At 58.3% G+C, this 27,247-nt stretch overlaps 2 protein-coding genes across 2 annotated transcripts; both read left to right on the plus strand.

Moving 5' to 3' along the window:
• Window positions 1–1,604: 1,604 nt before the first annotated feature.
• EEF2 (eukaryotic translation elongation factor 2) lies at window positions 1,605–10,476 on the plus strand. Its single transcript, XM_082495271.1, has 15 exons — window positions 1,605–1,692; window positions 2,415–2,629; window positions 3,319–3,500; window positions 3,587–3,798; window positions 4,599–4,777; window positions 5,151–5,256; window positions 5,564–5,677; window positions 5,875–6,013; window positions 6,437–6,632; window positions 6,816–7,074; window positions 7,395–7,502; window positions 7,600–7,953; window positions 8,597–8,779; window positions 8,857–8,989; window positions 9,847–10,476. The coding sequence occupies exons 1-15, from the start codon at window positions 1,690–1,692 to the stop codon at window positions 10,038–10,040; spliced, it is 2,577 nt and encodes an 858-aa protein (XP_082351397.1). The 5' UTR covers window positions 1,605–1,689; the 3' UTR covers window positions 10,041–10,476.
• A 209-nt stretch (window positions 10,477–10,685) lies between these two features.
• Window positions 10,686–17,893, plus strand: DAPK3 (death associated protein kinase 3). Its single transcript, XM_082495437.1, has 9 exons — window positions 10,686–10,738; window positions 12,201–12,344; window positions 13,920–14,280; window positions 14,489–14,618; window positions 15,330–15,378; window positions 15,536–15,562; window positions 15,662–15,814; window positions 16,445–16,490; window positions 16,709–17,893. The coding sequence occupies exons 2-9, from the start codon at window positions 12,283–12,285 to the stop codon at window positions 17,249–17,251; spliced, it is 1,371 nt and encodes a 456-aa protein (XP_082351563.1). The 5' UTR covers window positions 10,686–10,738; window positions 12,201–12,282; the 3' UTR covers window positions 17,252–17,893.
• Window positions 17,894–27,247: the final 9,354 nt, after the last annotated feature.

The raw sequence follows: 27,247 nt of genomic DNA on the forward strand, positions 1-27,247 counted from the left end.
GCCCCTCCGCCGGTCCGGAGCGTGGCCAGGCCCCGCTCACCCATCTCCGGGCCGGGGAAGGGGCACCAGATGCTTGGTTCCGGCCCGGAGTGTCTCTGGCACTGATGGCTGGGGGCAATTTTTTCCTGAAAATGGGGGAGAACTGAATCCGATCGCTGGTGGTTTCACTGGGAGATGGTTTTGGAGAGCGGCGGCCGACGTGGGCTTTTCCAAAGAGGAAACACTCTGGAGAGAACCCCCCAAAACCCAGCGCTTTTGGGTCTATGCCTTCGTTGGAGAAACCCAAAGGACGTTGGCCCAACCACCCTCTTCTTGAACTCGGATTTTCCTGTTGGATCTCGGTGCTGACAGACCCTCCAACATCCTCCGCTAGCGAGGGGACACCGCTCACCCCTGTGCCTCCACAGCCTCCCGCTGTGCTGTCGCCTCGGACGCGCTCCTGCCATAGCACCTTCTGGCCAAAACCAACCTGCCTGGTGGCGATGGCATCCCCGAGGTCCCCCAGCCCTCCCGCATGGCTCGGCCTTTGTGCCCCATAAGGGGATGAGATGATCTCTCCAAGGAATTTTTAATTCCTTATTAAAAACATCTCCCATGCGGGTATGAATTCTCTCCCTGCTGCCCGATGCTGTTCCCCCCGGGGTCTGGGTGCTCCATGTCTAAGAAGTGAGTGCACAGGGGTGTCCTCTCCGGCCCCCGGCCGGGTCCCCCTGGGTACCCCCAGCAGCCGGGGCTCATCACTGCATGGGGAGAGGCGTTTCCAGTACTGTCCCCTCCTTGGCATCAACCCCACCAGCTAATTAAGCAAAAAGGCAATTAGCCGGTTTCCTATGCAGGCCAGTACGTGAATCAAGCTCCCCAGCGGTCCCTTTTAGCCCGGCAAAAATCATTATTGGGGCTAAAAAATCAACCGGTCGCTATGGGAACCCCGACGGCCGGTAACTCATCCCGGGGGCCAAATCCGCGGCGGGTGTAACTCTACCGCCGCGCTCCTCCCCGCCCGCAGGGGGCGCTGCAGCACACACCACCCCCCCCCACACCCCCCGCCCGGCGCATGCGCAACGCGGGGCCCCTGCGGGGCCGGGACACGGCAGGGCCCGACCGGTGTCGGCAGAGAGACGGGCGGGCAGGCCCCAACGGTGGCCGGTCTGACACTGGGCTCTGCCCTACCGCCTCCTCCCGGGAGCCGAGACCCCGGGCTCGCCTGTCGCTCTGGTAGGAGCGGCGGCGCCCCCGCCTGCACCGACACCGCCCCGGGGATCACTCGGCTCCGCTGCCCCAGGCCGGTTCCCACCCGAGTTAGCAGCAGCGGGTGGGGAGGACTTCCTCATCCCCTTCCCCACGCTGCGGCCGGGGTAGAGCCACGGCGGGGCGGGCGCTGCCGTTCCCAACTCCCCGCAGGCCCCGGTGCAGCTCCGGTGCGCGGCCACGTGGTCCCGCCCCGGCGGAACAGCCCTCCCCAACCATAGAGCCGGCCGGCTGCTGCGGGCCAGAGAGGCGCGGCTGCGCATGCGCTTTGGCTGCCGGGTGCGCAGGTCCCGCCCCCCGGCCGGCGCCGTCGTATAAGAAGGGGGCGGTTGACGTCAGTGTTCTCTTCCGCCCGCTCTGCGCTCGCCAGCGAGACAGGGCTGCTGCCGCCGCCATTGCTGTAACCCCCCCGCCCCGGAGAATCCACCGCCATCCGCCACCATGGTGAGACCCCGTGGCCCGCTGCCGACCCGGGAGGGCCGAGCGGGCACCGTGCTCGCCGCGGTGATGGGGATGGCTGCCCCCGGAGGGCCCGCGGGCCGGCGGCGGTGGCAGCGGCCTGTCGTGGCGGGCTGGGCCGCTGCCGAGGGGTGAGGGGTGGGGCTGGAGAGCCGGGAGGGAGGGGACTGTCCCTGGGGAGACTTCGGGGCTGTTGCCTGCCGGGTGCGGCTTGGCGGCCTTGGGGGGGTTTCGTGTCAGCCCCTGTAGGGTGCTCCTCTCCCGGTGCCAGCGTCCGGTGGGGCCTAGGCCGCCCCGCGGGGAGGGGGAGCGGCGGTGATGTGGCATTGGGGCGGCGTTGACGCCTTTGCGGTGCCTTATGTAACGCTGCGGCCCGGGTAGGGGGACAGCCCGACCGGCGCACCGGGCTGTCACCTGCCTGCTGCAGAGCAGTGACCCAACGAGGGGTCGGTTCTAGTCGGCCTTTGCCTCAAGAACGGTTGACGCTGCCGCAGTTTGTAGGACACTGGGTGCTGGTGCTGCAGGCCCAGGCCCCTTTGCTTGTAAAGCTGCTGTCTGCAGTGCCCTTGCTGTGGGCTGGCTTGTAGCACAGGCAGAATGGATGGTGGTATGACTATGGCAGGTATTTCTGGTGTTAGTTGGGTTTCCTAGAATTGCAGAAGTTGTTTCTACATACCCTGCGTTTTTCTTCCCCCTCATTCTTCAAGGTGAACTTCACAGTAGACCAGATACGGGCCATCATGGACAAAAAGGCCAATATCAGAAACATGTCTGTGATTGCCCACGTTGATCATGGCAAATCAACCTTGACTGATTCTCTGGTATGCAAAGCTGGTATCATCGCCTCTGCCCGCGCGGGGGAGACCCGTTTCACTGACACAAGGAAGGATGAGCAGGAACGGTGCATCACCATCAAATCAACGTGAGTTCCCTCCCTTCAGGCACCTCACTGCTCTTGCTGCATGGTGGGAGCTCAGGAGGGCTTTGAGTCCTCCAGCTGTTTTGATTGTGAGATGAGAGAAGATGGTGTCAGGCTTTTCTCTTGTCTAGTTCAGAAGCTCATCTCTTGCTCATGAGGATTGCATAAATGAAAGAGCAAGTATTGATTGGCTTGTGGTGAATCATAGAGCACTGTCTTGGTGGCCACTGGGAAACAGATGTGTGGTGGGAGCTTCAGCCTTCCTTTTTAGCACTGGGGCTGGTGGATGAGGCTGATGTCTGCTGGAGTCCCGCAGATGTCTTGGGAGCATCTCTGGTGACATACCTGTCAGCTGTGTCACCACAGATGGCTTGAGGACCCTGAGGGGCATGAAAAGGGATCAAAAAGGTGGTTGGGCCTAGTAGAAGAAGCGTAAATCCTTAATTGAAAGAAGTGGAGCCTTTTTTGGGCAGTTTAAATGGCATGGAGTCAGAAGAGGCTACAATTTCAGAAGAGCGTAGAAAGGACAGATTTTAGCCTGTGCTCCTGGTTATCTTCTGCCCTGGCCTCCCAGGAATACACTTCAGGAAATCCTTAAGCCAGCATGGCTGGCTGTGCAGGATAAAAGGCTGGTTTTAAGCATTGGGGAAGGGTAACGAATAATAATTTCAATAGTTTGCTTTTTATTTCAGAGCTATTTCCCTATTTTATGAGCTTTCTGAAAATGATTTGGCCTTCATCAAGCAGAGCAAGGATGGTTCTGGCTTCTTGATCAACCTGATTGACTCTCCTGGGCATGTGGACTTCTCTTCAGAGGTCACTGCTGCTCTTCGTGTCACTGATGGTGCCCTGGTTGTTGTAGACTGTGTCTCTGGTAAGGTTGTCTGCAGCCATATGCAACTGGAGTGTATGTTGGGCGAGTTTGAAGATAAGGATAACTGATTCCCCTGTGTTTGGCAGGCGTGTGTGTGCAGACAGAGACTGTGCTGCGTCAGGCCATTGCTGAGAGGATCAAGCCTGTCCTGATGATGAACAAGATGGACCGAGCGCTGCTGGAGCTGCAGCTGGAGCCAGAAGAGCTGTACCAGACCTTCCAGCGCATTGTGGAAAATGTGAACGTCATTATTTCCACGTACGGAGAAGGAGAAAGTGGTCCTATGGGAAATATCATGGTAAGCGGAAGGCTGTGTTTTTGAAATCAGTGAGAGGGAGCAGTTGTGGCTCTTTTCCTATTTCAAATGAAGAAGTGAGAGTAAAGTAATGAAGACAGCCATATTACCCAGGCTTGTGCTGGTTTGGAGCTCTCACCATCTTTACTTCCAAATCTTCTCTTTAAGGCTTGAGCAAATACAGACTACAAGTACAAGAAAGTATTTTCTTTCTTTACTGAGGGTGCCCTTGTTTTGTAGGACACTTGGTTGCCCATGTCACATCTGTGATGTGGGGTGATGCAAGATCCTAGGCTCCTACGCAGCATCCCTCCCCTGGGTGTCTTCTGAAATGGAAGGCCAATAGGTGTTTGCCAGTGCCTGTGCTCCGAGCACCGCTCCCCGCTGGGTTCCTGGGTAGTGAGCAGAGCTGTTGGTTCTGAGAAAAAGCTTCTGCTTTGTTCCCCTTGAGCACTTTTCTGCATGCTGCAGCTTTTCAGCTTTTCATGTACTGCTCATTCTCCCCATGAAGGACAGGAATCTTACGTGCAGGCAAATCTAGGCTGAGATGTCTGAGCACGTAGTTGGTCAGTGATGAAAAACCAATCTAGTTCTGTGGTACAAAGCTAAAATGACCAGGCTGTCCCTGGAGCTTGGAGCTGGCTGCTGTCACAAAGCTGCTTGAGGGTCCCATAGATCTGAAGGTCCATCATCAAATTCTTCTTTGCAGAGCAGTATTGAGTGTTGTTTGGGATGGAGTAGGCTGACTGCTGGAACTCCTCGTGGCTGTTCCTCTGTAACCCACCTCTCCTGTTGCCTTTCAGATTGACCCAGTGCTTGGTACCGTTGGCTTTGGTTCTGGCCTGCACGGCTGGGCTTTCACTCTGAAACAGTTTGCGGAAATGTATGTTGCAAAGTTCGCTGCTAAGGGTGATGCCCAGCTGAATCCATCCGAGCGTGCCAAGAAAGTAGAAGACATGATGAAGAAGCTGTGGGGAGACAGGTGAGGAATTGTGTCTGTTGCTTTTAATTCTAGATCAGTTTTGTGTGGCTGCAGCCTGATGCTGTAGAAGGTGGGTAAGGAGGGAGGATGTGGTTGTGCCCTGTCTGAGTGCCCTGGTCCGTGTGCTAGCAAAAGAACCGTTTCCCATGAAAGCTTTTCAGAATATGAAACACACAGATAAATAGGGAGGGGGTGGTGAGTTGGCAACATGAGTTAAATGTGTTTTGGTGAGCTCTGAAAGCCCGAGAACGATGGGGGAAAGTATGAAGACTGTTCTTAATCAGCAGCCCTTTCCTCTGGCCTGAGCAAGTGGAACAAGCAGCACTTCCACAGATGAACTGAGCGTTGGTACTTGTCTGACTTCTTTCTCCAGATATTTTGATCCTGCTACTGGGAAGTTCAGCAAATCTGCTACCAGCCCTGATGGAAAGAAACTGCCCAGGACCTTCTGCCAGCTCATCCTTGACCCCATCTTCAAGGTGAGTTCCTTAGCGTTCAGCCCTTGCTGGTGCCTTACGCTCTCTGGTTTGGTTATGGTGTGTGATGATGGAAAATTTCTTCACTTTGACCTGACTTGTTTGATTGAAGAAATTTAAATATCTGACACATCTCGTTGCCCTGTGTGGGCAGGGAAGCTGGTAGTGGGTATTGTACAGGCAATTGTCTGAGTCTCCAAATGGATTCAGCTGGGTGATGAGCAAGAACAGAGATTCTCTTTAGGGATGTTTGTGCTGCTGCTTCAAACTGGGTCACCGCTGATGTTCATGAGTGCTGCTGTTGTTCCAGGTTTTCGATGCAATCATGAACTTCAAGAAAGAGGAGGCGGCTAAACTGATTGAGAAACTGGACATCAAGCTTGACAGCGAAGATAAGGACAAGGAGGGCAAACCCCTGCTGAAGGTGAGATTGGTCTGAAGTGTCTGCGGGGATGAGATGAGCAGTTGTGGTGTTCCAACTACGTCAGCTTACTAAGCCACTACAAACCTTGCTTGGGTAGGAGGGAGCTGTTGGCAGCTCGAGGTTGGGGAAGCAAGGGAAGATTAACTGCTAAGTCGCAAACAATCTGACTGGCTCTCACTCCTCTGATATCTGCTCAGGCCGTGATGAGGCGGTGGCTGCCTGCCGGAGATGCCCTGCTGCAGATGATCACCATTCACCTGCCTTCTCCTGTCACAGCCCAGAAGTACCGCTGTGAGCTGCTCTACGAGGGACCCCCTGATGATGAGGCTGCCATAGGTATGACGAGCTGTTGCTTTGCTGCCAGGCATCTCTTCACTTAAGTACTCAGTGCTCCAAAATAACCTGTAGCCATCTTGTTCTCCAAGTACACAGCTCAGTAGCTGCTGTAATTCTTGAGTCTGCAGCTTTTCTAGTGTGGATCAAGCAAGCTCACTAGTTCCCAGCTTTACTCTGGAGCGAGGAACTACCTAAGTAACTGGAGAGTAGTCAGGGCCTATGCCAAAGGCTCAGGCTGAGCCTGTGTTTGTTTAAAAGGTCTCTCGGTGAGGTGATCTTGGGCTGTCCAGACAGAAGCCAACAGGCTGATACAATAGTGGATACAGGTCTCATGTTGGGATTTGAGGGTGGTTGGGGAGACAGGACATGTATACCAAATGCTAGAAGTGGTATTGAACTAAGTTGATCTCTCCCTTCTCCCAGGTATTAAGAACTGTGACCCCAAAGGCCCCCTGATGATGTACATCTCTAAAATGGTGCCAACCTCTGACAAGGGACGTTTCTATGCTTTTGGACGTGTCTTCTCTGGTCTCGTCTCAACTGGCTTGAAAGTCAGAATCATGGGACCAAACTACACACCTGGCAAGAAGGAGGATCTGTACCTGAAGCCAATTCAAAGGTCAGTCTTGAGGGTGTGCTGTGTGCCCCAGACTTGTGGTTCTAGAACTGTCTTGGGTCTCTCCTCTCTGAGCCCAGGCAAGGTGCTTGGCCGTGGACTTCAAGTCTGCTGCTGAACTCCAGGAGACTGCCTCGTGGGGCCTCCTCTTTGAAACTTCATTAAAACAACTTTCTCTTTTGCCAGGACCATTCTCATGATGGGCCGCTACGTTGAACCCATCGAGGACGTGCCTTGTGGAAACATTGTTGGTCTGGTTGGTGTCGACCAGTTCCTTGTGAAGACTGGAACCATCACCACCTTCGAGCACGCTCACAACATGAGAGTCATGAAGTTCAGCGTCAGCCCCGTCGTGCGCGTGGCTGTGGAAGCCAAGAACCCAGCGGACCTGCCCAAGCTGGTGGAGGGACTGAAGCGTCTTGCCAAGTCTGACCCTATGGTGCAGGTGAATGTCTGAAATGCTTTTGGGGACAGGAGAAATCCTGGTCCTGCTGGCATGGGAGTCTTCTGCCATTAGTCATGGTTGTACTGGGATTGCTGCAGAAAAGTCTTGTGTTGGGTATTGGTCCCAGCCCTACTAGAGTGGGAAGGAATGCTGTGTTCCACCTTGGGGTTGGCACTGAGTCATCCCCAGATCAGTGGAAAGAGCATCTAAAAGTAGCTCTGTGAGTCAAAAATCAGAGACAGTCACTAGTGTTTTATGTGTTAGAGCTTTTGTTGTGTTGCAGTTGAAAGCCTCACCTGCTGTACAAATGGTCTTTTCAGTGCATCATTGAGGAGTCTGGAGAGCACATCATCGCTGGTGCAGGGGAGCTGCACTTGGAGATCTGCCTGAAGGATCTGGAAGAGGACCACGCGTGCATTCCTATTAAGGTAGAGGGGCTGCAGTGGCAGAGCTGTTGGTGAGCTCTGAGCAGGTATCTGGGGAGCTGCGGTTTGGCTGGTGGCTCACTGCTCTCTGTTGCCACAGAAATCTGATCCGGTTGTGTCCTACCGTGAGACAGTCAGCGAGGAATCCAATGTGATGTGCCTTTCCAAGTCCCCCAACAAACACAACAGGCTGTACATGAAGGCGCGGCCCTTCCCAGATGGTTTGGCCGAGGACATCGACAAGGGCGAGGTCTCCGCTCGTCAGGAGCTGAAGCAGCGAGCTCGTTACCTGGCTGAGAAGTATGAGTGGGATGTCACTGAAGCCAGGAAAATCTGGTGCTTTGGTCCCGACGGCACCGGCCCCAACATCCTGACTGACATCACCAAGGGAGTGCAATACCTGAACGAGATCAAGGACAGCGTGGTGGCCGGCTTCCAGTGGGCGACGAAGGAGGTAGGTAGGAGCAGCACCTGGCTCAGGTTGCTCCGGGGTAGGCAGCATGCGGTGTCATAAACAGCTACTGCACATCTTTTAAAAGAAATTTTGGGAAAAGTGCCACGTATGGTGCAAAACGTTTATAATTCAGAAGTATCTTTTAGGATAGATGAAACTCAATGCCAGCTGGAGTGAAGATGTCATGTCAGGTTAGATGCACACCAAAAATAAGCTCAAGGCAAAAAGCTTTCTCCAAGGCTGCAGAGAAATTAGTCATGGCAGCATGTACTTAAGGTTAAAAAGCTTTTTCGGAGAGCAAAATGCAACAGCAGGGATGGAAGCTATTGTGGTGAATAACACAACTGGCATCAAAAGAAAACAAAATGTACTCTGAGAGCCTCAGCAAAGATCTGGCCTTGTTGACCAATTATTTCTTCAGGATTAGACAGGAGATGACTCCAGAATAACAAGTTGACAGGTAGACTGGGGACAGCAACAGAAGAGGGCTTTTTCCTGTTCATTTTTGTAAGTTAGAAGAAGATGATATCACCCCAGCAACTTTTCTTGTCCCAGTAATACAGAAAACCGGGTTTTCTTGGCCAAATATGTGGGTTGCAGCATCCTACAGTGTGTGTGTTGACCCCCTGCTGTGCTTTTCCAGGGGGTCCTGTGTGAGGAGAACATGCGCGCCGTGCGTTTTGATGTGCATGATGTCACCCTGCACGCCGATGCCATCCACCGTGGAGGTGGACAGATCATTCCCACTGCCAGGAGATGCCTGTACGCCTGCGTGCTCACCGCCCAGCCCAGGCTCATGGAGCCCATCTACCTTGTGGAAATCCAGGTGAGGAACCTCTGCTCAGCCCAGAAGATCTTGAGCCAAGAAAAAGGTGAGCGGGTCCTGACGCCTCTCTCTTGCAGTGCCCGGAGCAGGTGGTGGGTGGCATCTACGGTGTGCTGAACAGGAAGCGTGGCCACGTGTTTGAGGAGACCCAGGTGGCCGGCACCCCCATGTTTGTGGTCAAGGCCTATCTGCCTGTCAACGAGTCCTTTGGTGAGTGTGCTGGGCCTGGGCATGCTGGGTACCCACCCTGGGAAGGAAGGAAGGAGATACTTTGTGTCCCGCTGTGATGGCAACGATTGTAGAATTATAGAATTGTTTAGGTTGGAAAAGACCCTTAAGATCAAGTCTAACCATTAACCTGACACTGCCAAACCCACCACTAACCCATGTCCCTCAGCACCATGTCTGCCCATCTCTTAAATCCCTCCAGGGATGGTGACTCCACCACTGCCCCGGGCAGCCTGTTCCAGTGCTTGACAACCCTTTTGGTGAAGAAATTCTTCCAAATCTCTGATCTAAACCTCCCCGGGTGCAATTTGAGTCTGTTTCCTCATGTCCTACACCTGTTTCTTGGGAGAAGAGACCCACATCACAGAAAGGTTTGGGTGGGAAGTGACCTTTTCAAGGCCATCTAATCAAACCCCCTGCCATGAGGGTTTCAACTTCAACTCGCTCAGGTTGCTCAGAGCCCCGTCCAACCTGACCTGGAATGTTTCCAGGGATGGGGCAGCCACCGCCTCCCTGGGCAACCTGGGCCGGGGTTTCACCACCCTCACAGTCAAGAATTTCTTCCTAATATCTAGTCTAAATCTTCCCTCTTTTAATGTAAAACCATTGCCCCTTGTCCTGTTGTGACAGACCGTACTTAAGTCTGTCCCCACCTCTCTTAAAAGCCATCTGGAGGTATCGAGAGGTTGTGGCAAGGTCTTCACGGAGCTTTCTCCACCCCCAGCCCTTCCTCACGCCAGAGTTGCCCTATGCAACTTTGTGTTCCTCTCCTCTGGGTGGTGTCCTGCAACCTGTTCTCCTTCCTCCTCACCACCTCCTCTTTTTCTTCTTCCTCCCAGGTTTCACGGCAGATTTGAGGTCCAACACGGGTGGCCAGGCTTTCCCCCAGTGCGTCTTTGACCACTGGCAGATCCTGCCGGGGGATCCCTTCGACAGCGCCAGCCGACCCTGCCAGGTGGTGGCCGAGACCCGCAAACGCAAAGGGCTGAAGGAAGGCATCCCTGCCCTCGACAACTTCCTCGACAAACTCTAATTAAACTCTCCCGTTGGACTCTTGGGGGTGGGGTGGAGGGGAGGGGAAATTAATTAAATTAGCCTGTGCGAAGGGGTAGATGCCCGTCAACCACCATCTTGTTAATTAAATCGGTTTCATAGCGATGAAATGAGGAAGGAAAAAAAAAAAAAGAGAGGAGGAAAAAAAAAAAAAGCCTTATAGGTTTCTGTGTTGCACATGACTCATCTTTGCCATTGTAACTAAAACATTTCCACTAGATTTGCCCAATTCTGTATTTATTTCACTTGAAAAGGGTGGGGAAGGTGCTCTCCTTCCTTTCCCATTTAAAATAAATAAATAAATAAATGGGGTAAATCGATGCAAAATGGGGGGAAAACCTGCAGTGTGACTGTCCGTCGTGACCATCGCCGCCTGTATTAGTGCCACTGGAATTAATAAAATTGGAGAATGGTGATTTTTTTTTTTTTTTTTGGTTGTTCTTAATGGGATTTGGGTGCTTTCCCAGCTGCCGAAGCGCGCCCCCTTGCGGGCGGGAGGACCCGGGGAGGGAGACGTAGAGGGCGGGACCAGTGCGCCCCACCCTTGGCTCCGCCCACCCTCCGCGCGACACCACCCCACCCACAGGGCGGGGCGTCGCTCGGAGGGTGGGCGGAGCCAAGGGTGGGCGGAGCCGGTAGCTGTGGTGGAATGCGGCGACGCGGGCGGTGGCGGCTCAGGTGGGGCCGGGGGGGGGGAGAGGGGGAAATGGGGGGTCTGTGAGGCAGGGAGGGCGTTGTGGGGCGGGGAGGGCGTTGTGGGGGAAGGGGAGAGGGGCGACGGAGTGAATTTGAGAGGTGAGTGGGGATGGGATGGGTGTGGGGGGGGGTTGAGGCCTGTGGGGAGGGGATGGGGGGGGCTGGAGGGGATGGGGGGGTTTGGGGAGTGTGGAATTGGGGCTTATGGGGCAGGAAGGGGTTGTGGGGGATCGAGGAGGGGGGGGCTGTGGGGGATATAGGGCAAGGAGGGGCGGTGGGGGATTGGGGGGGTCAGTGGAATTGGGGCTTATGGGGCAAGGAGGGGCTGTGGGGGATGGAGGTGGGGGGGCTGTGGGTTTGGGGGCTGTGGGGCAGGGAGGGGTTGTAGGGGACTGGGTGGTGTGGAATTGGGCGTTATGGGGCAGGAAGGGGCTGTAAGTTTGGGGCTATAGGGCAGAGGGGCAGTGGGGGATTGGGATGGAGGGGCTGTGGGGCTATAGGGCAGGGAGGAGTGGTGGAGGTTTGGGGGCTGTGGGGCATTGGGGGGGGTCGAATTGGAGTTTATGGGGCTGGGAGGGGCAGTGGGGGATAAGGGAGGGGCTGTGGGTGTGGGGGCTAAGGGGAATCAAGTTGGGGGGACTGTGGGGCAGGAAAAGGCTGGGGGGAACTGGGGGGGGCTGTGGAATTGGGGTTTATGGGGCAGGAAGGGGCTGTAGGTTTGGGGCTATAGGGCAGAGGGGCAGTGGGGGATTGGGATGGAGGGGCTGTGGGGCTATAGGGCAGGGAGGAGTGGTGGGGGTTTGGGGGCTGTGGGGCAGGAAAGGGCTGTGGGGCATTGGGGGGGGTCGAATTGGAGTTTATGGGGCTGGGAGGGGCAGTGGGGGATAAGGGGGAGGGCTGTGGGTGTGGGGGCTAAGGGGAATCAAGTTGGGGGGACTGTGGGGCAGGAAAAGGCTGGGGGGAACTGGGGGGGGCTGTGGAATTGGGGTTTATGGGGCAGGAAGGGGCTGTAGGTTTGGGGGCTGTGGGGCAGAGGGGCAGTGGGGGATCGGGATGGGGGGGGGCTGTGGGTGTGGGGGCTGTGGGGCAGGGTGGAGGCAGAGGGGTGCCACTGGCCAGGTAAGGGGGGGTCCCTCCAGCACCGCCGGGTGTTGTGGCTGCAGTGACAAGGGGTCACAACCACGGCCCCCACACAGCCACCGCCCCTATTCCCTCCTCTCTCCCCCCAGGACATCCCCATGGGGCTGGAGGGTTCCCACGGGCCTTGGGGTGTGATGAGTTGGGGACTAAGCCCCACGGTGCAACACAGCATGGGGCTGCGCTGCTTTGGGGCTCCCCCCAGGGGGGACGGGTTGCCTGTGCCGGGCCCTGGCCCCAAGCTGCCATGGTTGCTGGTGTTGGCGTGTGGCTCCCGGGGCATAAACCCCCTTTTCGGGTGCCGCAGGTGCTGATCCCCGGCTGCTCCCCGGCGTCCTCCTCCTCTGGCAGGCTCGGGGCGGCTTCAGCTCCACTGGAGCCCCACAGCCATGTCCACCTTCCGGCAGGAGAGCGTGGAGGACTTCTACGAGATGGGGGAAGAGCTGGGCAGGTGAGTGACATCCCACCGTGCTCTTTGGGGGGATTTCCCTGGCTGCACCCCCTGCCCGAACACCGGGATGGGAGCTTTGCCCAGCTGCTGCGGCCCTCATGGTGTCCCTGTGCCGGTGGCATCCCCTGTGCCACCTCTGTGCTGCCTGCAGGCAGCGGGTCTGGGGGCTGTGCCGAGAGCCAGGCAGCTCTATATTTAAAAAAAAAAAAAAAAAAAAAAAGGCATTAATTAATGTTAAATTCATTTCCATATCTGGGCAGGCCTGGCAGCTCCCATCCGCCTGGGTTTGGCCGGGGCTCCCGGTCCTTCTCGGTCGCTGCCGCCCGGCTCTGCGCCTGCGGGACAGATCTGGGGGTGAATCACTGCGTGCAAATGGGATTTAATCATCCGGGATGCAAAGGCGGCGGTGGGAGGGGGGTGTGGGCTGGATTTGGATCCTCCGGTGCTGCCTCGGGCACACCAGCCCGGTGCTGGCACTGCTGCGACTTGGGGACTGCCACAGCCACGGCTGCCTGGGCATGGGGCTTCTCGGACGCTGGGAAATAATTGTGCGGCGGAAGCGTTTTGGGTGGCTTTAGCTTTGTTTTAAAAGCGGGGGAGCTCCCAGGGGTTGCTCCGGGTCCCTTTGGTGCTGCGCTGTAGCGGCGGTCCAGTGTGAGCCGTGGGGATGGATGTGGTGCCCGGGGGGCCCGATCCTGCCTGGGTGAGGCTGGTCCCTGCCCCGGGGCGGGGGCGGGCGGCTCTGGATGGCCCCAGCCACGATCTGGGGATGTATAAAGAAGCGTTGGGTCCAGGCGTGCGCAGAGGCCGGTGACGGGGACTGCACGTCATTGCGTGCCGGTGGGGATGGCCAATGGCCGGGGCAGCGGGGAGGGGAGGGAGCAGCCTGGGGATGTGGGATGATCCCGTTCTCGGGGGAAGGTGTTGGGGGGCCCCTGGGCAGAGGGGCTGCGGGGGGCTCGGCTGGGGCAGGGAGGGACAGGAATCGGGATCCTGCCGTAGCAGCGACGCTGGTGTCGGGAGGACACGGCTCCTTGAAGCGCCTGTGATGCCCCGAACACTGCCTGCCCCCGGCCCTGACCCAAACGTGCTTTGAGCTGTGGTTACGCTATTTCAGGCATTTCGGCCCCCACCCACCGTCCCCATCGGAGCTTTATGGTCCCCCAGGACCGCCGGGCTCCGAGGTTTGCTCCGGGGAGCAGCCCGGGGGCTTCTGGCTGGAAATGGGGACTGATGGGCATCTCCCACCCGAATGGCCTGGGGTGGGTTGGCAGTTGCCACGTCCCTGGGAGGAATTTCCTTCCTTCCTCCGTCCCAGGCAGCGCTGGGGTTTCCACGCCTGCTCCGACGGTGCCAGGGTGTGTAAACCCTGGGATCGTGCCGGGAGCAGGCAGGCATCACCCTCTGCGTGCTGGGAGGACCGCGATTCCCGACAGACCCCAGGGAAGCCGTGCATCATCCTCCTGCGCAGCACAGCATCCCCCATCCTCATGCCGGTGCTGACCCTGCCGGAGGCACACACTGGCACGTGCAATGCAGGAGATCCTCTCCTCATCTTCTCCCCACATCCCACAGCGGCCAGTTTGCCATTGTACGGAAATGCCGGGAGAGGAAAACGGGTTTGGAATACGCGGCCAAATTCATCAAGAAGCGTCGGCTGTCATCCAGCCGTCGGGGCGTGAGCCGGGAGGAGATCGAGAGGGAGGTGGACATCCTGCGGGAGATCCAGCACACCAACATCATCACGCTGCACGACATCTTCGAGAACAAGACGGACGTGGTGCTGATCCTGGAGCTGGTCTCGGGTGGCGAGCTCTTTGATTTCCTGGCTGAGAAGGAGTCCCTGACGGAGGAGGAGGCCACCCAGTTCCTCAAGCAGATCCTGGATGGGGTGCATTACCTGCACTCTAAGCGCATCGCCCACTTCGACTTGAAGGTGAGGTCTGGGAGGTGCAAATACCCCGTGCTCAGCAGCTGGGGAGTGGAGATGAGCATCCAGGCTCCTGTGGAGCAGTGGAGCTGGTTCTGGGATCTCTCCCTGCTTGAGGTGTGTGTCCTCTCCTCTGGGGAGAGGAGCCTGGTGCAGCACGAGGCTCCCATGAGTGAGCGTGTGGGGGTAAATGCCAACTCCTCTCCCCCCGCAGCCAGAGAACATCATGCTGCTGGACAAGAACGTGCCAAACCCTCGCATCAAACTCATCGACTTTGGCATCGCCCACAAGATTGAAGCTGGGAATGAATTCAAGAATATATTTGGGACGCCAGAGTTTGTAGGTGAGGCCCGGCTGGTGGTGTTCCTCTGGGGCTCCTCCAGGCTCGGAAAGGTTTGGCGTAATCCCGGGGAGATCACAGAATCCCAGACTGGTCAGGGCTGGAAGGGCCCTCTGGAGCTCCCCCAGTCCCACCCCCCGCCAGAGCAGGGGCACCTCCAGCGGTGGCACAGGACACCTCCAGGCGGGTTTGGAATGGCTCCAGAGTGGGAGACTCCCCCCCTCTCTGGGCAGCTGTGCCAGTGCTCTGCCGCCCGCACAGGAGAGAAGTCCCTCCTCGGGTTGAGATGGAACTTCCCATGGTCAAGTTTGTGCCCGTTAGCCCAGAGCCCTGCTTCGGCAGGTTGGGCAGCTGCCGGGATGTGTCCGTGGGGACACGCTGCTTTCCCCCAAAAGACTTTTTCCGAGGGTGTGTAGTGATAGGATGAGGGGGAATGGCTTCAAACTGGGAGAGGGGAGATTTAGATATGAGGAAGAAATTCTTGGCTGTGGGGGCGGTGAGCCCCTGGCGCAGGGTGCCCTGAGAAGCTGTGGCTGCCCCATCCCTGGAGGTGTCCAAGGACGGGTTGGACGGGGCTGGGAGCAACCTGGGCTGGGGGGAGGTGGCCCTGCCCAGGGCAGGGGTTGGCACTGGCTGAGCTTCAAGGTCCCTTCCAACCCAAACCATTCTGTGATTCTAAAATAAGCCTGGTTTCTCCCTTCTTTCCTTCTAAAGCCCCAGAAATCGTGAACTACGAACCCCTGGGGCTGGAGGCCGACATGTGGTGAGTGAGCCCTCTCCCAAGTACCATCCAGGGGCAGCAGCGGCCGGTCCCTGGGACGGGGCTCGTGCTGGCGCATCTCCCCTCTTGCTGAAAGTGCAGGGAGAGGGGACCCACGGCGCTCCGCGGGGCTTCAGCCTCGTCTTCCTCTCTCTTCCAGGAGCATCGGGGTCATCACTTACATCCTGTGAGTACAGGGGAGTCTGGGGAACACGGGTACTGCCGGGCGAGTCCCCCGCCTCGGGCTGTCACCTTTTTGGGGTGTCACAACCCGCTCTCGCTGCAGGCTGAGCGGAGCCTCCCCTTTCCTGGGGGAAACGAAGCAAGAGACCCTGACCAACATATCCGCCGTCAACTACGACTTCGATGAGGAGTATTTCAGCAACACCAGCGAGCTGGCCAAGGACTTCATCCGCCGCCTGCTCGTCAAGGACCCCAAGTGAGAGACAGGGAGCAGAGCTGGGGATTACCCTGGGACAGGGGACGGTCCCTCCTGCCCGACCCTCCGTGTACAGGCAGCTCCTGCATCTCCTGCCCGCGCCAGGGCTTAGCGCTGAGCCTGCCTGCTGCCGGCACATCCTTTGCCTATCCCTGTTGTGCTGGTTGTTTATAAATCCCCTTTGTCCCCCCACCATTTCCCTCCTGATGCTTGTAGGATTTGGTGGCCAAATCTGGAAACCGAACTCTCTGCCCCGCATCAGGCACGGGGTGAATTGTAGGGTCACCCTGAAGGTGCAGTAGCTGAGCTGAAAAGGAGAGAGTGGGGTTTGGAAGGGATCAAGGGTTGACCTGAGCGCCCAGGGCACTGGGCTGGGGCGGGAGCGGTGGTGCTGCGTGATGGGATATCGGTCAGGAGGTTCGTGTGGGCTCCTCTGTGGGTTTTTGGGAGTCTGGCTGAGGGTGTGGGAGCTGGATGTGGCCCCTGTCTGGGGTGGGCCCTGAGTACAGCGAGTTTGGGCTCATCTGTGCCCCCAAGGCGATAGGATCTGAGCTGCTGTTCCAGGACTTTTAACAGGGAAAGAGGCAGCAAAGCCTCTGCCCTGCGGTCGCAGCTTTGCTGTTGTTGCAGGAAGCGGATGACCATCGCTCAAAGCCTGGAACACCCTTGGATTAAGGTGAGAAGTTAAAGAATTATTGTTTTTTGGGTATTGAACATCCAAGAGGTTGAGGGTGGGTGTTGATGCACCGGCAGCTCTCCACTGTTCTTCTAACCCCCAGTTGGGGCTGGTTTGGTGCTGCTGGTGGCCGCTGGGGGACTGTGGGTGGGTGCCAAAGCTGTCTGGCTGCTGCTCTCCCAGCTGCGCCCCACGCCTGTGGCTGTCCCTCTCCGCAGGTGATCAAGAGGAGGAATGTCCGCAATGAAGACAACAGCAAGAAGCCGGAGCGCCGCCGGCTGAAGACCACACGCCTAAAGGAGTACACCATCAAGTCCCACTCCAGCATGCCACCCAACAACACCTACATCAACTTCGAGCGCTTCTCCAAGGTCATGGAGGAGGTGGCTGCAGCCGAGGAGAGCCTCCGAGAGCTGGAGAGGAACAAGAAGTCCTTCCAGGAGGACATCGAGGCCCTGCTGTCCATCTATGAGGAGAAGGAGTCGTGGTACAAGGAGGAGAATGAGAGCATCAGCCAGGATCTCCGCCAGATCCGTCAAGAGCTGCAGAAGACAGAGGCCCTGAAGAAGCAGGCGCAGGAGGAGACCAAGAGTGTGGTGCAGGTGGCCAATGGCCTCAAGAGGCGTTACCGAAAGCTGGAGAACCACTACGAGGCATTGGCCAAGCAAGTGGCCTCGGAGATGAAGTTTGTCCAGGAGCTGGTGTGGTCCATTGAGCGGGAGAAGCTGCAGAGCGGTGAGGGAGACGGCAGCATCCGCTAGCTCGGCCAGTGCCGGGGTCGGCTGCCTTTGTGCTGAGGTTGGGTGGTCCTTCCCAATCCCACCTCGCTGACCCGCAGTGACGGGCAGTGCCGAAGGGACCTCGGTGGCTCTGCCCCTTGGCTCGCCCGAGGAGCCGGTCCACCAACAGCCTTCGGTGAATGTCCCCAGGCTGTGCTGGCCTTGCGGTGGCATGCCGGGGGCTTGTGCCTCCCTGGAGACCCCCGCCTCAGGGGGCTTGAGTTGTGCTCTCCTGGGTTTTGGCTTCCTGCGTGCGGCTCTTGCTTGGCTTGCCGTCCACGTGCTCCCCATGGTCCTGGTTGTCCCCCCGCTTGCTGCCGCAGGGCTCGGGGACCAGTGGTCCCTTCCCCATCCCACCCGGGGCCTGGGTCTTGGAGCTGCCACGGTGCCCTGCCTGGGGGAGTCTTGGTGGGGAGACCCTTCCTCTAAACCCCTGCAGCAGCTCAGCATCTGCCACGCGCGAGCCATGACCGAGGAGCGATTCCTACACGGCCCAACGTGCCGCAGCCCTGTGGGTGACCCTGGCCGTCCCCCAGCTCCCCCCAGGCCATTGCACCCCCCTGCTCCCAGCCCTTGGTCCCACCGGGCGCTCCCCCTTTTAACAAAATAAAGGATTCCATGCACCGGGACGGCTGCTTTGGCTCCTGCCGTGGGAGGACGGGTGGTGGGAAGGGGACAAGGACGCGCCGTGGGGTGACAGCTCCTCTGCTGTGCCCCCAGATGGTGTTTGCGCTCTCCTCCCAGAGGGATTTCCTTAATTTGGGAGGGGAAAGAGTATTTATTTTGCCTTATTATCCCCAACACCAGTGGGTGAGCTCCCTACGGGCTTGGAGTGGGCTCTGGGGATGGGGATGGGGTGCAGGATGCTCCTGGGCTGGGGGGAGCCCCCAGCCCCTCTTGTCTCAGACCCCAGGGGAGGTCTGGGGGACTCAGGGAATGTTGTGGGGTGGTTCGGGGAATTGGAGGTCTGTGGGATTTGGGGGGGGTCCCTGGGACTCGGGGAAGGCCCTTGGGGGTGGGGATGTCCCACAGTTTCTGGGGGGTCCCCACCCTTTTCCCTGGTGATCCCTCTTTTGCAGGGGACCGGCCAGATCCCATTTTGGAATGGAATTAGCCCCAATATTATAGGGACCAGGAAGGGCTGTTGGGCTCTGCCATCACCGGCGGGTGTGGGAGAGCAGCTGGTGGCCAGGGCTGGGGGGGCAGCACGGGCTGGACCCCCTTCCCCTCGCCCTTGGCCCCCTAGGGACAGGGACGGGTCCCAAAGTCCCAAATTGCCGTTTTCCGCAGAGCATGCCTTGAGACGTGGGATAGGGTTTCCACCAGGAGCACCGAGGGGTTTCCATCCCCCGTGGCGATGGAGCCAAGATCCAGCTGAATGTGAGCCGGGGGAATCACCGTCCAAATCCCGGCGGATGACAGGCGTCCGTCTGGCTCGGGACGGGGGGGACGGAGAGCAGTGGGTCCCGCTGACGTCCCACGGGGGTGTAGGTTTCATCCCAACCCGGGGGGCACGCGGGCCCCGGGGATAATTTTAGCCTGCCCCATTTTTCCAGGCCAAGGCGCTTGGCATCCGGGGCTGACGGCGTGACTGCAGCGTTCCTGGACAGAGCAGGATCTGTGCTGTGACCGCTGGGTGCTGGAGGGGGGCTGCGACCACGACGGGGGGACACCACAGACAGGTTGGGGGGGGGAGGGGGGCTTGGGGCCGTCATCATTCCCCCACCCTGGGTGCAGCATCGTCAGCGCTGGGGTTCGGGGGGAGGCTTCGGGCTGCGGATTCAGCCGGAGTCGCGGGTATTTGATCCGCTCTCGCAGGGTGGGTTCGTCAGCAGAGGCAGCGTGTGAAAGGATGTATGGAAATCCTATAGCAGCAGTTGTTCCCGAGTTGTGCAAAGTTCACATAGCGCTAAGGCTTCCCGGGTGCTCCTCGCGCCGCGGGTTTCTGTTTCAAGGCGCTTGGAAATCACTGGTGATTCACCCCCGCCGGCACGGCCGTCTCCTCCCCACGTGCGCTGCTCCGGAGGGACCGGTAGCAGATGTCATCCTTATAACGCCAAAGAGAACACCTGAAATATTTTTTAAAAAAGCAGAATTTGGGGGTTTGGTTATTTTTTTGTTGTCGCTGCGCTCGGGGTGAGCTGCTCCGCAGGGTTTTCAATTGCAGAGTAGCGGCACGAGTCGAGCGGGCTGCACCGTGTGCCACGGTGTGCAGAGGAGGGGGAGAATACCTACCGCTGGCCGTGGAGGAGGAGTTCCTGGGGAGAGAGGCTCCAGGAGAGAGATACCGTAGGAATTCGGCTAATGCTGAACACCGCAGGAACTGGGTTGGTGCTCAGAACCTGGCAGGGGGCTGTGCTGGTCCCCAGGAGGTTTTGGTGATGTGATGTACTGGGACGTTCTGCCTCCGTTCCCCTCTCGTTGCAACCGGAGCTCGCGCCGCTCTGGGGCGTTTGATAGTCTCTGCGGGCAGAGGGTATCGAAGCGCCTTTTTTAGGCTCGAAGCGCACGCCGCGGCTCTTCCCTTACGTGTCTTCACGGCAGCGGAACGGTTTTGCCCGGCTTATCAGGTGAGGGTTAAACCTGGCTGTTAACGCCGGGGGAAACCCTGCGGAGCTGAACCTGCCTTTTTTTTTTTTTTTTTTAATGCCAGTGAGCGGAGCTGCGGCTGATCTGCGGGAAACGCTCCGTGTAACGATGTCAAATGGACATCCAAGGTATCGGTGACAAGTGGCAGCACACTGTGCCCCGGCCCAGACGTTCCTCGGCTTTGCCACTGACGAACACCCGGCCCCGTAATGGTGTAATTATAGTTTTGTGGGTCTCTCCAGGCACGCACGGGGTTGCACACAAGGAAATACGCCTTTTTATAGCTTGTGGAAGTGTGGGTGATGCCATCAGTAGTATTTGCGTCTTGTTTCCGGCTGCGGCGTCCCCGTTCCAGCCAGACAATCGGAAAAATACCGGTGCGACGCAAAGCCGAGGCGGCTGCAGATCAGACTTCCTTCTGGCTGCTTCACCAGCCTGTTTAAAAACACCCGGTGAAACAGGCTGGGTGGGTTTTTTGGGTGACTTCTTGCTAATCTGTGGCAGCTGCTTCTCTGGAGCACCGTTTCTAATTAAGGCATGCCCCAAAACCCTCTGAAGCGAGCGGTGCTGCCACCACAGCCGAGTTATTTTCGTGCCCAAAATATCACCACACTCAGCCCACGTGAGAGGTTTTGGACGTTAACGTGGTGAACCTTCCCTGCGTGGTGCGCCGCATGTGCTCCAGTACATCAGTTTAATGGCACTTCCTATCTTTAGCCGGGTTATTTCGATAGCGGGTTGACAGATCTCAGCCCGCTCACCTATCTCACCACGGTGTTGAAGCTCAATTAGTTACCACGCACAGAGCGGCCTGGAGAGTTTATTATTAGCCTGGAGGTGGCCACTCGCCGAGGACAACGCTGCAACCAGGTCTTCATCGTGCGCGCAGAGCTACCGGGCTGGGCCCCATCGTTGGAGAAGGATGTGAAGGTCCTCAAATGCCTCTGGAGTGGGGCAACCAGGCTGGGGACAGGGCTGGAAGGCATGTCCTAAAATCATAGAGTGGTTAGAGTTGGGAGGCACCTTGAAGATCATCATCCCATGGGCAGGGCCACCTCCCCCCCAGCCCAGGTTGCTCCAAGCCCCGTCCAACCCGGCCTTGAACACCTCCAGGGATGGGGCAGCCACAGCTTCTCGGGGCACCCTGCGCCAGGGGCTCACCGCCCACACAGCCAAGAAGTTCTTCCTCAGATCTCATCTCAATCTCCCCTCTTTCAGAGTAAAACTGTCATGCCTGGGGTCCGCAGCGGCTCCCACTGCCCCAGCGGCGTCCCTGGGACCACCCCGAGGAAGGGGCTCAGCCCCCCCCGACCCCCGGCGCTGGGGGTGCCCCGACGGGGACGTCCCCCCGCACCTTCTGCGAGACAGAGACGGGCGGCCGCTTCCCGAAGGCGCCGTTGGCTGCGTTGGCCCCGGTTGTGGAGCTCAGATGGGAAATGGGCAATAAAGAGAGACGAAGTTTCCAGGCACTTTCTGGCCAGTGCAGTGATTTTTTTTTTTTTTTAATTATTATTAATTTTTAATTTTTTTTCTTTTTTTCCCCCCCCTTGCTGGTCTTGTGGCTGCCCGAGGTGCAGCCAGAGAAGGGGAGGAGGTCCGGTCCCTCCTTGGCCGTTCTTGAGGTGATTCGGGGTTATTTTGCGGCGGCGGCGGGGCAAAGCCGGGCTGCGGAGCCGAGCGCGGTGGGAGCTGAGGACGGGCGGGATTGTCGCGAGGCTTTGGGGGGCTCAGCCCCAGCCCCGTCCCCGCCGGAGGGGACGCTGGGGTGTTCCGGACGAAGGCCCTGCGGCCCTCCTTGTGTGTGTGTCTGTGTCCCCCCCCGGGGTCTGTCCTTGTCCCGGGGGCTCCGTGCTGCTTTCTGCGTGGGGCCGTGTCCGTGAGTCCTGCAGGGACCCCTCTGTCCTGGCTCCCGCGGCCAAAGGGCGCCTTCCCCTGGGGAAGGGGACAGGGGAGTCGTCCCCCCGCCATTGCCCTCCCTGCTGGCCGTGGCTCGTCCCTGGGAGTGGCTCGGTGCCCTTCGGGGGTCGCTGGCTCCGATCTGGGGCTCAGTGGGGCTTTGACACCTCTTGGGCGCCGTTTCCCGCTGCCCCCCGCGCTCCCTCCCCCTCCAGCACAGGCACAGAGCGGTTTTGGAGAAACAACTTTTAATGGGAAGACACAAGAGAAAAGGTCCTATTGAAGCTACTCTGAACTCACCCCCCCCCAAATAAAGCTCCTCCCACCCCAAATACACCTCCCCTCAATACACCCCCCTCCTCCCCCCAATACATCCACTCCCCCCCTCCCAAATACATCCCCCTCCACCCCCCTTAACATCTCAATCTCTTCCATGTGGGGGTCCTTATCATCCCTGCCCCCCCCGGGCTGGCTGACAGAGCCCTGCGCTTGCTGGGTGGTGATGACGCAGGGCTCATCCCCTGTTTCTTCCCCTGTGGCTCCACCATGGCAGGCTGGGATGGTGGTGGCAGCTCCATCCCCACATCCTACCACGGCTCCTGGGGCTCCATCCCCACATCCCACCACGGCTCCTGGGGCTCCATCCCCAAGAGGAATTCGTCGAGGCTCTGGATGGCAGCGATGGTCTCATCAAGGCTGTAGTTGGGGGTGAGCAGCTCCTCGGGCAGTGAGAGCGAAGAGAAGTCGCAGAGGGGGACGGCTGCGTCGCTGCCATCAGGGTCCCCCTGTGTGGGGTTGCTGCCGGGGCTGTCCTGGCCAACCTCCACCACCTCCGAGGAGCAATCGAAGACCCTGAGAGCCTCATCGAGGGGCACCTGCTCGGGCACTGCGAAGTCGGTGGCTGGGTCCCCAAGGGCTTGGTCATTGGAGACAGCAGAGAGGCTGAGGGAGATGTTGCTGAGGCTTTCGCTGCCCGGGGATGGCCCCACGGGGGTGACCATGCTGGAGCTGTCAATCTCTGAAGATGGTTCCTTGATGTTCTCATAGCCGGGGATGGACATTGGCAGCACTGGGGCCACCACTGTCCCCTCTCCGATGGTGCCACCAAGGTCCCCAGGCACGGGGACCCCGATGGGACCATCCTGGCTGACGTCCACTGCATCCAGGGAGGAATTAAAGAGCCTCAGAGCCTCTTGGAGGAGCATCTCCTCGGTCACTTCAGCATTGTCCACCAGGTCCCCAGGAGGTTGGTTGTGGAGGACAGCGGTGGGGCTGGGGAGGACGTGGCTGCCTGGTGTGATGTTGCTGCCCGGGGGTGCCCCCGCAGGGGTGGCCATGCTGGAGATGTTGGCCAATGCGGACTGTCCCTTGACGTGCTGGTGGCCGGGGATGGATGTCGGCAGCACTGGAGGGACTGTGGCCACCTCTGGGGCCACCATTGTGCCCTCGTGGCTGTACGGCAGGAGCTGCATCGGCTGGAACTGTGTCGGTTGGCTCTGGGGGGTGGCAGGGGCCACCCAGGCCGGGAAGGTCCCATAGCCCCCGGGACCGCCTGGGGCAGCGCCCGGCAGAGACGCAGTGCCGTGGCCGAGCGTGGAGGTGGCCGTCGGGGGCATGTTGGTGGCCGTCCACTCGATGCGGAAGAACCGGGGATCGAAACAGCAGCCGCACGGGGCCCTCTGCAGCCCTGGGGGGTGACAGGGAGCCGCGCTGGGCCAGCGGGACCCTCCAGGGGCACCCGCCGAGCCATCCCCCATCTCCCTCATCCCCCATCACCCACATACCCGGCTCTGGGCCGGGCACCCGTGGGGCTCGTGGCCGGGGGGTCCCAGGGGTGAGGTGCTGTGCCGGTGGGACGGGGTGGGACACCGGGGAGGAGACTGGTGTGTAGGGGGCGAGGCGGGAGAGACGGCCCCAGGTACGGGGGAATTTCTCTGGAAATGGGGTTTTCTGGGCAGGCGAGGGCAGGGCCGACCCCCCGTGCCCAAAGTCCGGGGGCAGAGGGGCGGTGGGGCCGCTGCGGGTGACCGGGGCTCCCGGGCGCTGGGGGTGCCGTACCTGGTGGCGGTGCCGGGGGGCCCTGGGGTGCGCCCCCCCCCGGGGGTGCCCAGGCTGCGGGGAAGGGCGGCTGCTGCGCGGGCGGGAGGCGCGGGGCGGCTGCGCCTGCAAGAGAGAGAGCAGCCGTGGCCGGTGGTCACCTCCTCCGCTCCTGGCCCCGAGAGCCCCCCTGGGCTGCGGGGGTCGGGGTCAATCCCTGCCTTGGAGGTAGAAGGTTTCGGGGAGCACAACGGTCTGAAGGAGCTGGGGGGCCGCGGGGGCCCGGCGGCCAGGCTGGGGGAGCCACAGCGATGGAGGATCCATGGTCGGTCCTCTCTGTGCATCTGCTGCTAAGGACTCTCTGGCGTCGCCCAGGAAGGAATGTGGGGGCTCCCAGTGTTCCGCCTGCCCCAACGGCCCCCCCAGCTCCTCCCAGGGAGGGAAGGGGCCGAAGGCTGGGAGCCTCGGTGCGTTCCTAGAGCGGGGATGCCCTTGGGATGAGTGGGACTCGGTGGGACGGTGCCGGGATGGAGAGCCGGGGTGTTCCGGGAGGGGTGGGCATGGCCGGCGCGGTGGAGGGGTCGCGCTGTAGGTGAGGGAGAGGTTTGATGGTCCTTCGTGGTCACAATGGTGCGGTTGAGAGCCTCTGGGTGAGGATGAGGGGATGGAAAACAAAACCGATGGCACAGCGGGTGTCTGCCGGCCGGCGCCCAGCCGGGACGCCAGCGCCGAGGAGGTGTTCTGTGGGCGATTAGGAGCCATCTCTGGTCGGTAGCCCTTCTCCTTAGGGCAGACTTCAACTTCCCAGTGGAAATCAGGTGGGAACACCTTGCTGCTGTGAGGAGCAGGGCTGGGAAATTCCCGCAGTTTGTGGGAGACGAGAACTCCTTGTCACGCGTACTCAGGGAGCCAACTAGGAACGATGCCCTCCTCGACTTGCTGGTTGTGAACGGAGAGGGACTCGTGGGAGACGGGATGGGCTTGGCCACTGTCATCATGAAATGGTTGAGTTTAAAATAGTTGGTGCAATGAGAAAAAGGTCGGCAGAGTTGCTACCCTGGATTTTGGGAGCTGCATGTCCCGTTAGCAAGTTTGCTGACGATGCCAAACTGGGAGGTGCTGTCAACTCTCTTGAGGGACAAGAGGCCTTGCAGAAGGCTCTAGATAGATTGGAGCATTGGGTAAGTGCCGGATTCTGCACCAGGGAGGGAGTACCGCCGGGCACAAGTCTAAACGGGGAGAGGAGTGGCTGGAGAGCAGCTCAGCAGAAAGGGACCTGGGGGAGGTGGTGGGCAGCAGGGTCTGCAGGAGCCAGCAGTGTGCCATGGCACCAAGAGGGCAAACCGCATCCTGGGGGGCATCAAACACAGTGGAACCATCTGGGCAAGAGAGGGGATTGTCCCCCTGTGTTCAGTGTTGGTGCAGTCTCACCTGGAGCGCTGTGTGCAGTGCTGGGCCCCACCACTGGAGAAGGATGAGAAGGCCCTCGAATGCCTCCAGAGGAGGGCAGCCAAGCTGGTGACAGGGCTGGAAGACATCCTCTGAGGAGCGACTGAGCACTCTGGGTTGGTCTCGTTTGGAGAGAAGGAGGCTGAGGGACGAGCTCATGGCTCCCTGCAGCTTCCTGAGGAGGGGACGTGGAGAGGGAGGTGCTGAGCTCTCCTCCTTGGGATCCAGGGACAGAATGGGTCACAGCTGCGCCGGGAGAGGTTCAGACTGGACATTAGGAAGCATTTCTGTACCGAGAGGGTGGTCAAACCCTGGAACAGGCAAGGTGGTTTATGCCCCAAGTGTCTCCATGTTGGACAATGCCCTTAAGAACATGCTTTAACTTGTGGTCAGCCCCGAAGTGCTCAGGCAGTTGGACTGGACGATCGTTGTAGGTCCCTTCCAACTGAAACAGTCTTGTCTACTCTGTTCTACAGCCCCAGCGAGCTGCTGTCCCCGGCACACGTGAGGGCAGCTGTTGCCCCAGGGGTGGCTGGTGGCAGCACAGAGTCATCCACATGGATGGGGCAAAGAGATGACATTTTTTGTCACACTGACCATTGCGCTGTCCACGGGGCAGTGGAGGTCACCCTTTCGCTCCCGGGTGAAGGTTCTGCCTAAAAGCCCAGTGAAGAATAGTTGTGCTGTTCATAAAGGAGGAAATTTGGGCAGAATGTTGTTCTCAAAGAGAGTACGTGATGAGCAGGCAAAGAAAGGTCTGCCACGCAGGTTTTGCTTCAGGAACAATATCCCCGTTCCTTTCTCAAGCACATTATGCTCCATCTCGTGATTTATTTCCATATTCCGATTGCGTTTGCTGAATTACTTTTGTGCTATTTCGCTTGGAGCAGGAAGCTTTTTTTTATCTCAGTGAAATACTGAGAAAAAGCCTATCAGCAGAAAAATCAGTAAAACTGTTTCTACTGATATTTTATTTATAGTTTTTCTAGAAAGGGAGGACATTGAACCATTTAGATTGGAAAAGATCTTTAAGACCGACTCAAAGCGCGAAGCTAACACTGCCAAGTCCACCACTAAGAAATCTGTGGATCTCCTTACAAACTTACTGGAAGCATTTGAGAAAGCGAAACCTCCTGAACCTACATTTTAGAATTGCAGCGTGCTGTCTGGTACTCTAATGCAGGATTTTGCCAGAAGTATAAAACCTACTCAGGTGTAAGCTCCCCTGCAGGATGTGTTTTGAAAGCAGATTACACGGGGGTACGCAGGACAGCACTCTACCGCACAGATGCCTTAGGACACTTGCACAGCGAGTGAATGAAAAGTGTTTTGGTAAATAGACTGTGCATGTGCTCCAAGGATCTGTTTAAACGCTAAGCCACGACAGTTTCAAACTGAAATTAGGATGGCATTTGCAGTAGTAATTCCTAAAAAGTTTCCTAAGGTAGAACGATTTTAATAGGAGGCCACTACTCTCATCCCCTGAGAAATCCCACTGATTCGGTTCCTGGATTTTGGCTGTTTCCAGCTCTTGAGGCTGAGTGAGCTGGAGAATTCAGGACCAAATTACCATCCTTATTTGGATCACCAAAGGCACAGAGGCTTCTGTCCAAACTTCTCACCTTGGGAGCACTCGACTGTTGTGTGAAACGGGCCGTAGTATCTTCATGTGCTAATTTGTTTTGAGCATGAAGCGAGACAGGCCAGGAAGCTGAGGCTGACATAAAACCGGTTTCATACCAGCAGTTTAAAAATATCTGAAGTGCTGTTCAGGTCCCACAATCACCTCCGAGAGCCCTACGCTCGTCGGGCTGCCCAAACTGGGTTTCCGGGCCAGTGTCATCACTTAAACCAAACCAGCCACATGCAAAAGGAGGTTTGAAGCTGCACTTCGAGGAGATTCAAAAATGAAATTTCAAATGCCATATGAAAAACCAGTGGCTGTTAGTGTTTTGTGCCTATTTCTACTACAGTCGAGGTGACGGATATTAAAACAGGACCTCAAAG

This window comes from Vanellus vanellus (assembly GCF_965231255.1).
Source record: "Vanellus vanellus genome assembly, chromosome: 25".
Taxonomy (NCBI): Eukaryota; Metazoa; Chordata; class Aves; order Charadriiformes; family Charadriidae; genus Vanellus; species Vanellus vanellus.

Coding starts and splice junctions, on each gene's coding strand:
- EEF2 (XM_082495271.1), top strand. Junction 2,630..3,318: donor TGCATCACCATCAAATCAAC/GTGAGTTCCCTC, acceptor TTTTTATTTCAG/AGCTATTTCCCTATTTTATG. Junction 8,780..8,856: donor TCTACCTTGTGGAAATCCAG/GTGAGGAACCTC, acceptor TCTCTCTTGCAG/TGCCCGGAGCAGGTGGTGGG.
- DAPK3 (XM_082495437.1), top strand. CDS start 12,283: ATGTCCACCTTCCGGCAGGAGAGCGTGGAGGACTTCTACGAGATGGGG. Junction 15,379..15,535: donor GGGCTGGAGGCCGACATGTG/GTGAGTGAGCCC, acceptor TCTCTCTTCCAG/GAGCATCGGGGTCATCACTT. Junction 15,815..16,444: donor CTGCTCGTCAAGGACCCCAA/GTGAGAGACAGG, acceptor CTGTTGTTGCAG/GAAGCGGATGACCATCGCTC.